Below are 16,376 nucleotides of genomic sequence, written 5' to 3' on the forward strand. Positions count from 1 at the left end.
CTCTTGAGAATATCGATCTGCCCAAACCTCATACTATACACAGTAATGAAAATGGTCACCTCCTTGTGTCCGATACAGGCGAGGATATATGGGAAGCATAGGCTTCTAAGCATAGGCTTCTGTGTATGACTGAATACAAGGGTGATGTTAAAGAAGCAGATTTGTACAAAACAACATCAGACACTTTCTCAGTGAAGTGAAATCCGAGCTGCATTTCAATGAGAGAATCTGCTTGTTTGTTAACTATTGGCTCACTGAGACCATGCACTCCAAGCCGGTTAGTCTACGGAGGAGCATAACACGTAATTATGTAGCGTAGATCTGAAAGGACTTTATTATGTATCAGGTAAGGACATCTATACTCTTCTGTTTCTGATCATGGTTTTGTGATGGGTTAAATTTATTGTAAAAGAAAGTATATTCTTATGATAGACAATGTTATTTCTGGTCTACAGGTGAGCTCTCCATTCATTTATCAATCAACCCTGAGTCATTAGCTGCCAGGGAAAATGATATTCCTTACCAAGTTATAAATGCCCAGTATGGCAGCATCAGGGAGACAAAATGCCAGTATGTGAAAAAGAAAAAAAAACACATTATTATTATTAGTTAGAAAAATTAGATAAATGTCAAAAAGCAAACATTTACTTTGAAGTATTGGGATTGATAGAACATGTGGAAAAGTTCTGTGATTGTTATTGATAGAATGAGGGAACTATGAATAAGTACATTGGGAGTTAAATTCAAGGTGCAGCTCACATGAATGAAGGTGAGATATAAATAACACCATCCTTGCACCCACAGATGACTCTGGAGATGAAGAACCGAGTTCCCAGTCTGACAAGAGTGAGTTACACAGCTCATTAAAAGCACTGACCAGTAAGCTGGATGATCTGAGCACATGCAATGACCTCATTGCCAAGCATGGCGCAGCACTGCAACGCAGCCTGAGTGAGCTGGAGAACCTCAAACTGCCAATAGAGAGTGGAGAGAAGATCAAGTCCGTGAACGAAAGGGCCACCCTCTTTAGGATCACTTCCAATGCAATGATAAATGTGAGTCAACCTAAGGAATCTAATGCATTTTAAGCATGTTCTGGATAACAGGACACGTTATTGATGTGATGCCACAGTGCAGTCTGTAATGAGCTGTTCTATGTCCTAGAAACTAATTTGATTGGGTGGTACATCTGTATCCAACGACCTTGACATATGCAAAGCAATACATTTTTATAGAGCAGTAGCCTTCTGACATGTCCAGTGTATTGTTGTCTTTTTACGACAATGGCTATGTGATGTACTAAAATACTGCTATTTTCAGAGCAGTTTTATTTGTCCATGGTTTTCACCCAGGGTTTTAACAATGCAGGAAGCTGCCTGTAGGTGTTCTTGTTACTAAACTGCTGATGTCATATAATAATAAAATATCATATGTTTAGTAATATAGATGTATCCCTGCATCTGTTTTGCTACACGAGATATTTTCCAATGATTCCTTACATCATGTTTACCTAGACACACACTGCATTAGGGCTATGACTATGCAATGGGAACATCATGTATCAGGGACTTTTTTCAATGCTGGCATGTTTTTGTGGCAGTTTGATTACATTTGACTGCTTCATGTTTTTGCAATACGAAGGTTTTGTTGCTGTGCTGTTCACTGCTTGCCTAGCAGGTGTGACAAACCCTGTAGCACGAGGGCCATAACTGTCACAGTTAGGGGTCTTAAGCACAGTCCTCTAGGGCAATCAGAGTCAGGAACACCAGCTTGTAGTGAAACAGTGCTTTATTTTAACTGTTTAGATACAACACCCCAAAACAAAATCATAAAAAGAAAACCTAGCTCCCAATTGGAGCCCTCTCTAACTACCGTATTTTCCGGCGTATAAGACGACTTTTTAACCCGTGAAAATCTTCTCAAAAGATCACGACCTCCCTCTAACTAGCCCAACATTAGGGAGCTCGAGGTCTTCAGACCTCGGCTTCCGTGCTCCCTAATCACTACGCGCCGGCTATTGATGCCGAGCACGGAGATGACGTCATATCCCGGCACTCGGCATCAATTGCCGGCGCGTAGTGATGAGGGAGCAGTAAAGCAGAGGTCTGAAATGACAGACCTCACGATCCCACAAGTGGATGGAAGACAGAAGATGAGAAAGGTAAGAGATGGGGAGAAAGGGGTGTAAGTGCAGTGTATGTGTATATATGTGTGTAAGGTCAGTGTATGTGTATGGTCAGGTGTGTGTAAGAGCAGTGTAGGTATTTGTGTGTTTGTAAGCTGGTGTGTGTGTATATATATATATTTGTGTGTGTGTGTGTGTAAAGGCAGGGGTGTGTGGTGAGGGCAGTGTATAAATGTGTATGTATGGACAGGCGTATGTTAGTATGTGTGTGTAAGGGCAGTGTATGTATGTATATGTCTGTGTATGGGCAGTGTATGTGTATGGACAGGTGTATGTAAGGGCAGTGTATGTGTATATGTGTGTTTGTAAGCTGGTGTGTACATGTATATGTGTGTAAAGGAAGGGTTGTGTGAGGGCAGTGTATGTCTATACATGTGTGTGTGGACAGGGAGAGCTGACCCACCCAATCCAAGCAGGCTTTGTATGCAACAACCAGCCAATCACCAGTAAGGTACATCGCTTGCCGTGATTGGCTGGTTGTTGTATAGTGGGTAGAGGGGTAGTCTTATACAGCGAGTATAGCCCAAACTCTATATTTTAACTGGAAAAGTTGGGGGTCGTCTTATACGCCCAGTCGTCTTATACGCCGGAAAATACGGTAAACTATGCTGGTCCAGACTGACCAGCCTAATCACCCACGAACTTGACCTCCCAGTCAGACCCAGCTAAGCCAGGCTCTGGAAAACCTCCCCTAGACAGCACACAAACGGTCCAGGCAGGTATTGCCTCACTTGGCTCAGGGATGGTCGTCTTCAGGGCCTCTCCTTGCCCTGGGAGCCATAGGGAAACTTCTTCTTCCCCCAACAGTCTCTCTGATTACCAGGCTCCAGGGGGTTTTAATGCTCAGCACCTGTGCCTGATGCAGGCCCCGTAGAAATCCCAGTCCGGATCCTGCAGACTTGTAGCCTCCTGGAAAAGCTGGCATGGATTTTCCACAGAATGGGGAATGGAGCATTGGCCCACCCTGCTCTACAATTGCTCCATCCCAGGGACCCATATTTACATAAAACAACTTGTGCAGTATTCCACTTATATAAATTACACTTTTTAAACAGTAAGCAAACAGTAAACAAACAAACGGATACTTTGCTAGTGAAAATTAATTCAATAATGCAATAATCACAGCGCTAGTGAAATGAAAGTGCCATTGAGACAAAAACCCAATAAATAAATAAACAAACAGTCACTGAAACATATGAGGTAGAATTAATGGGAAAACTGGGGATGCTTTCTGATGGTGCATAAGGGCTGCAGTGGGGGAAAAGGGGCTGTGGTGGGGGACAGGGGTTGTGGTGGGGTGACTGGGGCTCTAGTGGGGGTAATAGGGGATTTGGTGGGGTAACAGGGGCTGTGACAGAGGCAATAGGGACAGCAGAGCAGATTATATATATATATATATATATTTATACATAATTAGTACACTAAAAAAATATATACTTACCTCAGAAAAGATGAGTGAGTGGAAAGGATGTCCATGGGCTACATTAGGAAGAGGGGAAAACCCACTTTTGGGTCGGCGCCCATGAGTTGAGAACCACTGGTCTAGACCCTAGTGGATGCATCCTAAGACCTACGTTTCTTCCTAGAAACATCCCAACAAATGGTCCATTGATTACCAATAAGCACATAGAGTGGAATTTGTTTTCGGAATTTACTGACATTTTACGGTGGTATTGTCATTACTAAGCTCTTTGAGAGAGAAAAGCAAGTGACAATTATGTGCTATCATTAGGGAACTAGAGACATAGTGCAATGTGGGTGAATGATCCACTGCCACGTCACATTAGCTACGCATGGTCTCCTGCACCTGAGGCCCACACTGTATGGAGTATGTCCCAGAATGTGAGAGCAAAACCTCAGGTGTTTTACATTAGGTGAGAAAGATTGCATCATCGCTAACCATTTTGGTTGTAGAATATTATGAACGTTATTCATAGCATGATAATTGGGCTGTGTCATTTAACACGTGTCCTGTCAGGGAGAAATTTAAACAGTACAAATGGCACTAGGTTTTTGTGACGTGGTTGCCACATGCGGTATTTACCTTGTTTCCTATTTATTTACCTGCCCTTACTCTTGTGCCATCCACCACCCTTGTCCACAGTGTATCCACCTAAACCCCAGTACAGACACACATGTAAAAGATATTTCAACTTTTTTGGTTCTTCTCAGCAGTCTAGCCCTATTAATAAAATGCTATTAATCTAACTGTATTGTATTATCAGATTTGTTTTTTGTGCAAGCATTATTGCAAACATCACTACCCGCTCAGTTGGTCCAGAGCACTTACATAAAACTCAGCCTGTATAGTGCATACAGGCAGGGCTGCTCTTAGTGCCAGGTGTCCCACGCAGCTGCCTACAGTCAGGGGGTAGCCACAGAGCCCAAGTGTATGCAGAGGCGCATGTGCTCCCCTTTAATCATCTAAATCAGTCACAGAGACAGGTCTCGGCAGGATGGACGATGTGGTAGACATGCAGAAGCTCATAAAAGCTTCCCTGAGGAAAGGCTCCAAACACAGTAGGTAGCTAGGTGCGACAGGGAAGTGGTGTGTGTTTATGTGTATGTATACATTGTTATTCCGTGTGTGAGTCAGTGTACTATGCTAAAATGAGTGTGTGTCGGTGCCGGTGTAAAGGCTTAGACCGTGTGGAGTGTCAGTGCACAGTGTTAGAATGAGTGTGTGAGTGTCAGCATACAGGGTTAGACTGTGTAGGGTGTTACAATGAATGTGTGTGGATGTCAGTGTGCATGGTCCTACCATGTGGGGTGGTAGTGGACAGTGTTAGAATGAATGTGTGGTAGGATGCTAGTGTCTAGTATTAGAGTGTGTGTAAGTGTGCAATGTTAGACTGTGTAAGGTGCATGTCTGGGTGCATGTCTGGGTGCATGTCTGTGTAGGGGAAACATGTTTGTTACAGTGAGTACAGGGGGTGTTAGTATAGCGTGTTAGAGTGTGTGTTGTGTCAATGTACGGTGTTAGAGTCCATGTTTTATTTCAGTTTTTTAGTCAGAATTTTTTTTTTTGCCTAAAGGTAGCAACCCTAATTTCTTGGTACTAAAATTAAGGATAACTTTCATTAGCACAATAGACATTAGACATTTTCATGTATCAACAATAAATCACATATCAAATTATGCGCTTCTTTTTTTAATTGCATTTTTTTTAAATTGACTCCTCTTTAATTCCTGAGGAGATTAGTAAAACAAAAACCTAATTTACATTAGTGTAAGGATTAGAATTATCGGTGTACATAATGATCTATTCTTTTATGCTGTCTTCTAAAAATACAGCTTAGCTAATAGCTTTATCTTGAATATTGCTTTGCTTTTTATATTCGAATATTGCTTCGCTTTTTATATTCGGGTTACAGCATAGCAGACCCTTACAGAATGCTTTGATGAAGTGATAATCCTTGCCTTGATCGGTCACGTAACAATATTTTGTAGGATCCCACATGTACTTCGTGTTTACTAATGGAATCTGTTGTTAATGTCTGCATGGCTGGAAATAACAGTTCTATTTCTGTGTCTAGATTCCTATCGCTTCCTGTCAGCCAAGCACTACTGCTATCCTTAGGGATATCCATTTATTTTAGAAATACACAGGAGAATTTATGATTTCATCACATAGCTTTCTATTTTAATTCTGCTGTTCATTAGGCATCTCAGTAAAGAGCTCATGTAAATAAAATAACTAAAGGGAGCTGATCTGATCCATCCAGCTTAAACCTAAACTACCCCCAGAATACAACGTAAATGTCAACGACGACGACGACAAGTAAATGTCTAGAAACCTCGATGAGAATTGAGGTATTTAAAAAAAAATGTCCTTTACATCCTGGACACTCCATTTTGAAGGATTATTTAACGGTTAGAAGTGGAGATATCTTTCTATCTCCGCAACGATCATGGCGACCAAAGTTTGCAAAGCATGATCATACCGACATCTAAAGAAATGCAAGTTCAGGTTATCAGATATTTACTGCCTGGGACAATTTCTCTGTTAAACTTTGTTTTAAGACTCTAGAAGGTTGATGTAGACATACTCATCAATGGACCATCTGTGGAATCTATTCTATGTAGGTATGCTAATTTGGGAATGTAAAATAATGATGAATTTTATAAGAAAAATGGTCTCTGGACCATGGTTTTGTTTAATTATATAACGGAAAACCAAGTCATTTCTAAACCTTGTGTAAACCATACATTCTTTCTGGGGGTCAGGGCAAGTCTTTGATGGGTTTTGTTTTTTCAAAAATACGGGTCACCAGAACTGTTCAAAGAATCCAGCTTTATATCTCAGGTCTGTGTGGTGTGAAATAAGACTTGTTACTGCTCTTTTATGTTATAAATACACAAGGTTGCAGGTAATGATGTGCTCCTATGTATTGTAGAAAAGAACCTGGAGAATCATTAAGGGTTTACTGACGCAGGAAACTGCTATTTAATGGCTTGACTAGGACTGGCTATATTACACTGAACAAAATATGAGCCCGACCTGATGTCTTCTCTTGGCTATACTGATGTCTTTTATAATCCAGGGAGCCGCTGTAGTCATTTGAAGAGGCTGCATCCTCTTAGATCTATTTCAAATGGAGTTTAGCAGATGAGCAGCAAAATGGGTTTCTGTGGACATTTTGGAATGCCCCCCCCAAAAAAAAAATAATAATAGTGAAAGCAGTGAGCTTGTTATTCAAAACAAAGCAATAATTCAGCACATACCCAGCAAATATGAGATGCCGTCGCACTATAAGGCCACGTATTGCTTACCCAGTCACTACTTCAGTGTAGGCAGAGTTTGGTGATCCCCATCTAATTTTTAAGGCTATATTGCTTACCAAGGAGATGAATCAGTGGGACTGCATTTTAAATATGCACAACACAAAAAATATACAAACTAAGGGAGCACACAACCTAAAAAGCATAAAAGCATTACACATTCAGATTGGCGGGTTACTGCTATAATAATAATAATTATTATTATTTATTTTTTTATATAGCGCCATTAAATTCCGTAGCACTATCCAATGGGTAGACAGGAAATAACAAGTAGTATGTAACATAACAAACTGACTAACAGAGATAACAGGTGAGGAGGGCCCTGCTCAAAAGAGCTTACAGTTTAGAAGGAGTTAGGGTGTATTACACAGTAGGTAAAATGGCAAAAGTGCCATTTGGTAGGTATGGAGCAGCCACACTAGTGTAAGTATTGCAGGAGCGGGACTAGGATTAAAAATTGTTTATTAGATACTCAGTATCTAGATAGTAATATTTAACACAGGAACAAAACTGTTATTAGAGAGCAACAGCCTACGTATTCCTACTTGGAGTTAACCAGGCAAGCTGGGAAAGCGTCAATTAGAATTTCTACACTGGGAGAAATAAAATACCACATAGCTATTAGAGATTGCTCCACTTAAACGTGTGAAATAGTCATTTAATTAATATGGCGTTGTTGGTTCCCTCATGCAGATGAAATTGCCTTTCATTTCGGTTCTGGCTTTATGGGCAGGAACAGACTGAGTCTTTTCCTCTACAGTGGCACAAGTGAGCTAAAGCACCGCAGGGCAAGCTGTCAAGCGGCTATATGTTCTCAGTTCAGTTCTCAAACTTTTTTTTGAATCCCCCACACACGTGCCTCTTTATCCGTCCCCCAGCTTCTAAGCTTGTAGGATATGTGTTCTGCTGAACAGCCAACTGCAGTCCTGACATGCGTGAGAGATCCAGGGGTTTAATGAGACTTCTCGCGTCCATGGTGCAAAAATGGGTCCCTTAAACCAGTATATAAAAGTATCAGCCACTTAATGGTAAGATGTAGTTGGTTGAGCTAATTATTGCTGTCCATTTAGTGGACCAACCACTACAGTTGATTCGCTGGAAGTATATTAGTGCAAGTGCTGAAATATGTGTTAGATTCCTCTTGAGGACCAGAAAGCGTTTTTGATGTTTTCTTTGTTTTTCTGTGTCACCATGTCAGGCATTTCAACTATTGTTGTGCTGTTTTTTCAGGCATGCCGGGATTTTTTGGAATTAGCAGAAACTCACAGTCGGAAATGGCATCGCATCTTGCAGTATGAGCGTGAGCAAAGGGTCCGCCTGGAAGAGACTATTGAGCAGCTAGCTAAGCAGCACAACAGCTTGGAACGAGCCTGCCGGGGTGCACCAGGCCTTTTGTCCACCATTGCTGGAGTTCCCATCACCACAAAGGGTCAGTTCAGAATTTCATTTTAATGTCATAATATCAAAATGTGTTAAAAATGCATTATAAAGTTTTTTTTTTATTATTATTATTTTCCACTATACATTTTACATCATAGACTTGGCCATTACATGACACATATTGTGCCATGAATGCTCCTTTAAATTCTTGATTTGTGTGTTAGATTAAATCTTCAACAATGTTAGTAATTTCTAGCCACGTTTTACTGTACTGCATTGTTATTTTATTCAGTTGAATTCAATACATCTCACTTTCTCATGCTGTGCTTTCCCCTTCCATTCTTCTCCTTTGACTGATTATCAACCTTACTGTTTCATCAATAGAAGGTAAAACCCTGCCAATTTATCAAAGTAACAGGAGAATGGCAAAGCATGAAAAGAGTCACAGCCTTTGTGGAAAGCAACAGATATCCCATTACTCATTTAATAGCTGAATTAAATGTTTATAGCGGAAACAAAAAAATGATTCAACAAAGTCAAAGTATCCCCTCATTAGATTGCAGAAAGGGGATCGGCTTTAAATAAGAAATAAAATACAGTTTCCAAAGAAAGTACTTAATACCTCTCATACTATGAAATGCTTTTGACTTTTCTATTGTTTTTAGAGCAATATATTTAATGGGCAAGGCTGGTCGCTCGTATATTCCAAGTTTTCAACAATCCATTCTCACTACTTATGGGTATTCCGGGGCTCTGAGTGCTCAGGAATGAAAATAGCATTTTGTTAGATATTTGTTCCCCAGCCATCTTCGGAAAGTATTGACCTTACTTTGGCGCTGTTGAGTGATCAAGCATAGTTCTCCATTATGATGCTCCAGTGGTAAAAACACCAACTAGAAAGGATACTAAAAAATTCATGAATGAAATTGATGCAAGTACTGTATATATAAGAAATAAACGATAACTGTATATCCAGAATAAAGTCAGGGTTAGTGCATCTTCCATAACATATTTAATACTATAATCAAGGCTTATTCGACTGCTCCTTAGGAATCAGAAACATTTTCATTAGTGGACTCCATCCACATATACATTGAAATGAAAGGGGGGGGGGTCATTTTGACAGAAATCAGACCATGTATTGACAGCCCTTTTGAACCATCGATATGAAAGCCGGCAGGGAGATGAAACCTACATATATGGTTGCTGGATGGCATGCGCATGCACCAACAACCATCTCCACCATTCCACCCAGTGCTTTACATGGGACTGCGTGTAGTGTATTCTGGCACTGAATACAAGGTAATATTGGTGAGCGCACATGTGCATGCAACCTGCAGGCAGACATATTGAAAGATACAAGAACCAGTAACATTAAGGTAAGTATAACTTTGTATGTATTATTCATTTGCTAGTGACTTCATTAGCACAATGAATATATAAAGTGTTATATTTAAGTTCAGTGGACCCCGTCATCCACATCCTTGTGACTGACAGGTCTGTTTTTAGGAAAGAACTCTACAGATCTTATTTTCGATATGAGTACGTTTTACCTAATTGTTTTCTTTAGAGTAAAAGTTTAATGTCACTTTAAACAACTGAAGAAAATAAATGTGCCATCCCACCAGGACTTTATTTCCCCCTTCTTGTGCAAAATTTTTAAATACCATGTTACTTCAAATATGTTAGTCCTATTTTCCCTGATTCTTGATACAATTTCACACAAAGGGGGCATACATTGGAAATGAGGGAGAGGCTAGAACGATTAGTAGAGTTAATGCAATGTTCCTCAAATTGTTTGTTACACATCCTAAGAAAACATCTGAATTGGGTCTGGAATACAGAAAAATGGCAAGCGGATTGAGGTGGAGGATTCTTTACTCAAGCTAGATTAATGAAACCACCATCATGGAATAAATCCAGCAAATTAAATGTATTTAATGAACTGCAAGGATTCTGCAGACATCACTGCATATGAGGTATATTGGAGATGGAGCCAAAAACAAGCCCTTGGGCTGCTGTAATATACCTTAACGCATATCTACAGCACTGGTCTTACTCCCAATGATGATGAAGACAATAATTATAAAGGTCCAATCCCAGTGAGCTTCTGCTGAAGAATAGTGTAGCTGACCCTGAATAGTTAAACCAGTGACATCTTTTTCCAAAGTATCTTTACCCATCAAATGATGCATTATACATGGCCTGCTCAGCCCTTCATACGGGAGAAATGTGTTAGGGACGGCTCTTCATCATGAATAGTGAAGCCAGGAAGTTGAAACCAAACTCTTCTTCTATTTCTTTCAATAAACCCCAGCATGGTACAAACAAGGTGGTGACATTCCCCTATTCTTTTGTATTGTTACACACGGTGTGCCTACCTGTAGGGAATCACTAGGAAATAACAGCTTTTCTTATATTACATCAGGATTTTTAGGCCAGTTGGCAGAATTCCTGATTTGACACAGGACAAAAAAGGAAGAGAAAGCAGACATGTTACTAGTTTGTCACCCAAGTAAGCCATTCACATCTATTTGTGAGATGATTTTATTTGTCAAGGACTTTGCTTTGATTAGATGTCGTATAATATTTCCAGCAAGACTGTCATGACATTTTATACAAATATATATTCTGTGGCAGCAACGAGACAGGTCTCATGTGACTGCTGAACTTTATTACATATTGATAAGATGGCGTCATTTATTGGCTCTTGATCAGATCGTGTTTGGATAAACAACATGGACCAATGAAATTATTGATGCATTATTGACATCTACGTGGCCATGTTGCCATATATTCTCTTCTTTTCCTTGTCCCATAAGCCAGACTGTGTGCTGGAACTGCACCAGACAGTTTCCCAACTTGGTGCCAGAGCTCACGCCCTAGTTAATTATATGATTGTCTAGTTTTCTAGACTCTCCACTATTGAACATATGGGTACCCCTTCCCTGTCTTATTAGACATGGCCTTAACTTAAAAATCAGATGTACGGTGATGCATGAACTTGTCACTGACAAGTTTGTTCTGAGTTCCTACATAGTGTAATTTAAAGAAGTGTCTTGGGAGTCAATGGGGAAGTCAATCAGCTCAGCAGAACTCATAAGGGTAGCCAGAAAATATATTTCCATCTGTTCTGTAGACGCGTTTCGCACTAAATCACTGTAGGTTAAAACAACTTAGCTTAGTAGGGAAACTATTACTTACCAAGTAGGAAAAGAGTGTAGAATAAATGTGGCTAGAGACTCACCCCTCTAACCTGAAATGTGCCTTTTTGGCTATTTGTAACGTAAGAAGGTTTTTGATGTACCTTAAAATAGGGGCCAGTTTAGAATGTGCTGTAAATGGGGAGTTTGCTCACATGAGGACTAGAGCTAAAGGCAGGAAAACATTTTATATGCTAATAATAATCGGTAGTCAGTAATCCAGTATTCAAAAAAACAGGATATACATTGAATTAATTTGTACATTTTTTTAACATTAATTTCACATTGAAAAATACGAGTTCCTTAACCTAAACCCTTAGTAACTTGTTGTATGAGAGGAAGGAAGGTTTACATTAAAGCAAGGATGCCAGGCGTTGTGAATCTTCCCAAAATGTCTGTCTATTTTTGTGTGTACCCTATCTGCAGAAATAGCTGCTATTATTTTTACCCTCTGCAAGCCATATCAAATCCCTCTTCACTTCTGCATCTTAACCTATTGGTAGAACATGCTTTCTGCTCCCTGCCTGTAATCGAATTTTGTGGTTGCGTTCATTCGTGATTACATTGCTTCAAATTCTTTATGGATTATCTGCTTACACCGGAGGACGCTTCTTGAATTTCAGGGCTTTTTTTAAAAATTGCAATGGGTGAGTTTTCAGTATATTTGTTTCCTGTTTCTATACAAGAATTTCAGATTAAGAAAATATATTGGTGAAGATTTATAATTTCACTTTGGCTGTGAATTAAATATAGGCACACATTATCGTGCAAGTTTAGAGAGTGCAGAATAGCTGATCCTGCAAGTTCATGGCCAGAGAAAACTTCTCGTGTGTCCATAATCTACATGGCCAAACGGATGTCTTCTGTTGCTGTTTCTGTTTTTACGAAGTGTATATTATTATACTAAGTGCTGAATATGGGGGCAGATATCTGTAAATTATCTATTTTAGCTTAGTAGATAAGAAGTCAATTTTTTCTTTCACAGGGAGTGTCCAGACCATCAAAGGGGAAGCCAGTGATGAAGATGAGGAGACAGAGTACTTTGATGCCATGGAGGACGCCCCAGCCTTTATCACAGTAACAGCTGATCCCAAGCAGCACAGGTAACCCAAACGTCACGTTGAGCTGGAAGAGTGGGTTACTACCCCATCAAAGTGATCCTTCACCTGCCACGCTGTGTGATATATAAAATGTTCCTCATTCAAGCATGTAGTTGCACTACTGGGGCCAGGTGGTCTTCATTAGTCATTAAAACCTTGCATTAAAATCATGCTTTTATTTCTGTAGATATTTCATCTGTCATTGTTAACATTTCTACTTAGGCAACCGTAATTCTATAATAGCACTGGCCTCAGGAGTATCTCTGCACCACTGTTCTACTCCATTGAACTGCCAGGTTTGCTCATTTTCCTAATTAGCTGTTTTCTGAGATCTCTACTGAGGATGTAAATATACTGTTTGCAATTCCTTGCAAACACTAGCGTACTGGGCTTGTAGAAAGCATCAGAAAGGAACACTCCACATCACTGGTAATTCACTGAATTATTAAGATAAAAGGTTTATTGTTTATTTGTGTGATTACTGAAGAACCAGCCACATACTTATTTATGAAAGTTTAAAGTACTAATATTTAGGACATAATGTCAGTAGGACTGAGTTGTAGGAGTAGTTGTATTTCATGGTGACCGTCCGCACACGTGCATGCTAATAAACATGCAGATCTTCTCATTCCAAAGTGTGTATTTGTCACAATCAGAGTCCTACATGTGCACCATTAGACATATAACAATTTCCACAGCTGTCTCTTTGCCTGCTTTAGGGTAAGAAGCGTAACATGGTTACAGGCTATTGAAAGAGTTACGTTTCAAACCATTCTCAGGCTTGTAAAAAATGGCTTAACTATCTATGTCACAAAGGCTACTAGGAGCTTTTGCATTTAGAGCCATAAAAAAATTCCCATGGGCTTTAAGCAGTGAATAAACCTCCCATCTCTGCATGGAATAGTAATAACCCCTTCTGTGGCTGGAGGGAGTATATTACATTTTTACATTATTTTTTATTCTCTATTAAGTAGATGAATATAAGTATAATGCTTGCCAATTAAGATTACAATTTGCAACATACCTGGGAACTCTCTGGGTTTTGCTTAGAGACTCTGGGAGAAGCGCTGCTTCTCTGGGTCTTCAGGTCGCCACGTGAAAACTCTGGGTCGCGTTTTGACACGGCAAATCCAATGACGTCGGCGGGAACTCCGACAACATCCGTGGGACCACCCACCAGTGTTAGCGGCACCCCCACTGACCTCAGCAGGACCACCTACAGACGTCGGCAGCACTTCCTGCCTGCATCCACAAGGGCGGCTCCGCATAGCCAGAGGCATAAAGTTCTCAGGAATGCCCGTGAGATACAGCCAGTAATCGCAGTGTTCCCCCCCACACACAACTCACTGTTTCATATCTTATATATCCATTAATGCGGGTAAATGTTGGCATCGCTACTTGGCAATTCCTTCAACATGCCACTCAATATTGTTTACCCAAGAAACACCTGCAAGACCCTGACACGTTGTGACACGTTCTGTATATTTTAGTAGATAAACAAATTTACTAATATAGCTGTAGTTAACTTTAATATAATATACATCAGTAAGTTTATAACATTATAAACTAAAGTGCACAAACACTAAATGTTAATATATGTATTGCATCAATCATGAAGAATCTAGTATCAGTATATTAACATAAGACGGTGACAGTCACAAAGAATCAGTAATCATTAGGGGCTGCCGTCTCATTTCTTGATTTCCAAATTTCATTAACAGAAGATGACATTCGCTACAAATTAGTTTGAGCGTTTACTTCTTCCCATGCTTGCCTGTAAGACATTTAGCTACAGGAATCTCCAGACAGCATACTCTTCCGTGACCGTGCCAGCTTTATGACATAATTCTGTGAGGAACATGATATCCACATAGCAGCCCGTTCTGTTATTCCCGTTCCTCCACTGCTTGACATAAATTTAGAAAGCAAAAAAAAAAGAAGCACTTCAATTCGTGTGCTGCCTTCTACCACAATTTGTACGGTTCTGTCTGATAAGTTGTGTCATAGGTTACGCTGTCCTTTGTGAATAACCGTTTCAATCAACAAGACCCAGAAAGGTCTGAATACCAAACCCAGACTGGCTATTTGGCACACCAAGCTTTACTTACCGAGCTTTACATTACTTATCGATAATGCTCCAGAGGTACATATCACCCTGCAGCCTCTGATATGTGCTGGGCATGCTGTGAAAATACTATAACGTCGCCGAAAAGGCGTTTGATAGGGTTTCCTGGGTGTTTCTGTTTCGGGTTTTACAGAAGTTGGGCATCCAGGGCCCTTTCTTTAACCTACTCACCGCCTTGTATGCTAACCCCTCGGCTCACATAAAAATTAATGGCATCCTTTCGGAGCACTTTACCCTGCGGAATGGCACGCGACAGGGGTGTCCTCTCTCCCCATTATTGTTTATCTTGGCGATGGAGCCCCTGGCTCAGGCGCTACGGGATAATGACTTGATCACTGGGTTAACCGTTGCTTCCACCACCCACAAAATTGCCATTTATGCTGATGACATGCTGTGTATGATCACCAATCCCTCTGTTTCTTTGCCCCACATCATTTCGGAATTAAAACATTTTAATGCTCTTTCTAATTACCAAATCAATTTACAGAAATCAGAAATTCTTGGCGTAAACATTCCTGACGAATTGCGTTTGTACCTGTCCCGTTCTTTTCCTTTTAAGTGGAAGGACGTGGCCTTTAAATACTTGGGTTTATGGATCCCGTCCGATCTTTCCCAGGTTATTCCACTAATTTTTTCTACATTATTGACTACCGTGACCCAGGACTTACGCAGGTGGTCTGTACCCCATATTTCCTGGTTTGGCCGTATAGCGGTAATTAAAATGAACATCCTCCCAAGATTTCTGTATCTCTTTCAATGTTTGCCAGTATTTCTGCCCAGGAGCTTTTTTCGTGCCTGCCATAGGGTTTTTACGCGCTTTGTTTGGGGGGAGAGGACTCCTCGTTTGTCCTTTAGTCACCTTTCTCGGCCCAAAATGCACGGTGCATGGCTCTACCGAATCTGGAGTGGTACTGGTTGGCGTCCCATTTACGTAGAGTGGTGGAGTGGTCGATAGCGGTCCCCAAGCTCTGGACCCGACTGGAGGACTCTTTTTTTGTTGCTGATATCTCTGCAGCCCCTTGGTTGTTACATGGCTCTGGGGGTTGCACGCTCCCTCATCACCCCACTATTTCGGCCACCTTGAAGGCCTTTCGTGGAGTAGTGAGGGGAACTGCCCTCACCTCTGTCCCGAGCCCGCTTCTCCCACTGACACACAATCCTGATTTGCCTATTCATGTCCCTCAGGACGTGCTTCGGTTACTCACTTCCACGCGGACAGGGACCTTGCGGCTTTGCCACGTCTTGCAGTCGGGCGCGTTCCGTTCCCTTGCTGACCTCTTACACCCTCGCGCTCCGTCCTTCCAGTTGTCCTTAGCATACCATGGGCTCAAGCACTATATTTCTTCTTTATTGCCTGATACCCGGCTCACTAGGCCCTTAACGGGCTTTGAGCAACTTTGCCTGTTGGGTTCTGAACCCGCTCATTTGCTATCTCGGCTATACTCTCTGCTGCAGGAGGCCTATGGGCACTCTAAGCCCTTTTACTTCAGTCTGTGGGAACGGGACTTACAAATCTCCTTGTCTGATGCTGATTGGGACAAGGTATTACAGCTCACTCACAAAGGTGCCATTGCCAGTCTGGTACAGGAGTGTAACTACAA

At 40.9% G+C, this 16,376-nt stretch overlaps 1 protein-coding gene across 1 annotated transcript in view; it reads left to right on the top strand.

The window, feature by feature from the left end:
* The window catches only part of OSBP2 (oxysterol binding protein 2), a 106,348-nt gene that overhangs the window by 70,799 nt on the left and 19,173 nt on the right, over positions 1 to 16,376 (top strand). The window contains exons 3-5 of the mRNA XM_053454230.1: positions 805 to 1,055; positions 8,198 to 8,396; positions 12,536 to 12,653. Of these exons, the coding sequence (XP_053310205.1) occupies positions 805 to 1,055; positions 8,198 to 8,396; positions 12,536 to 12,653 (568 nt within the window). The remainder of the gene's footprint in view (positions 1 to 804; positions 1,056 to 8,197; positions 8,397 to 12,535; positions 12,654 to 16,376) is intronic.

Source organism: Spea bombifrons, chromosome 1, assembly GCF_027358695.1.
Source record: "Spea bombifrons isolate aSpeBom1 chromosome 1, aSpeBom1.2.pri, whole genome shotgun sequence".
In the NCBI taxonomy this organism is placed as follows: Eukaryota; Metazoa; Chordata; class Amphibia; order Anura; family Pelobatidae; genus Spea; species Spea bombifrons.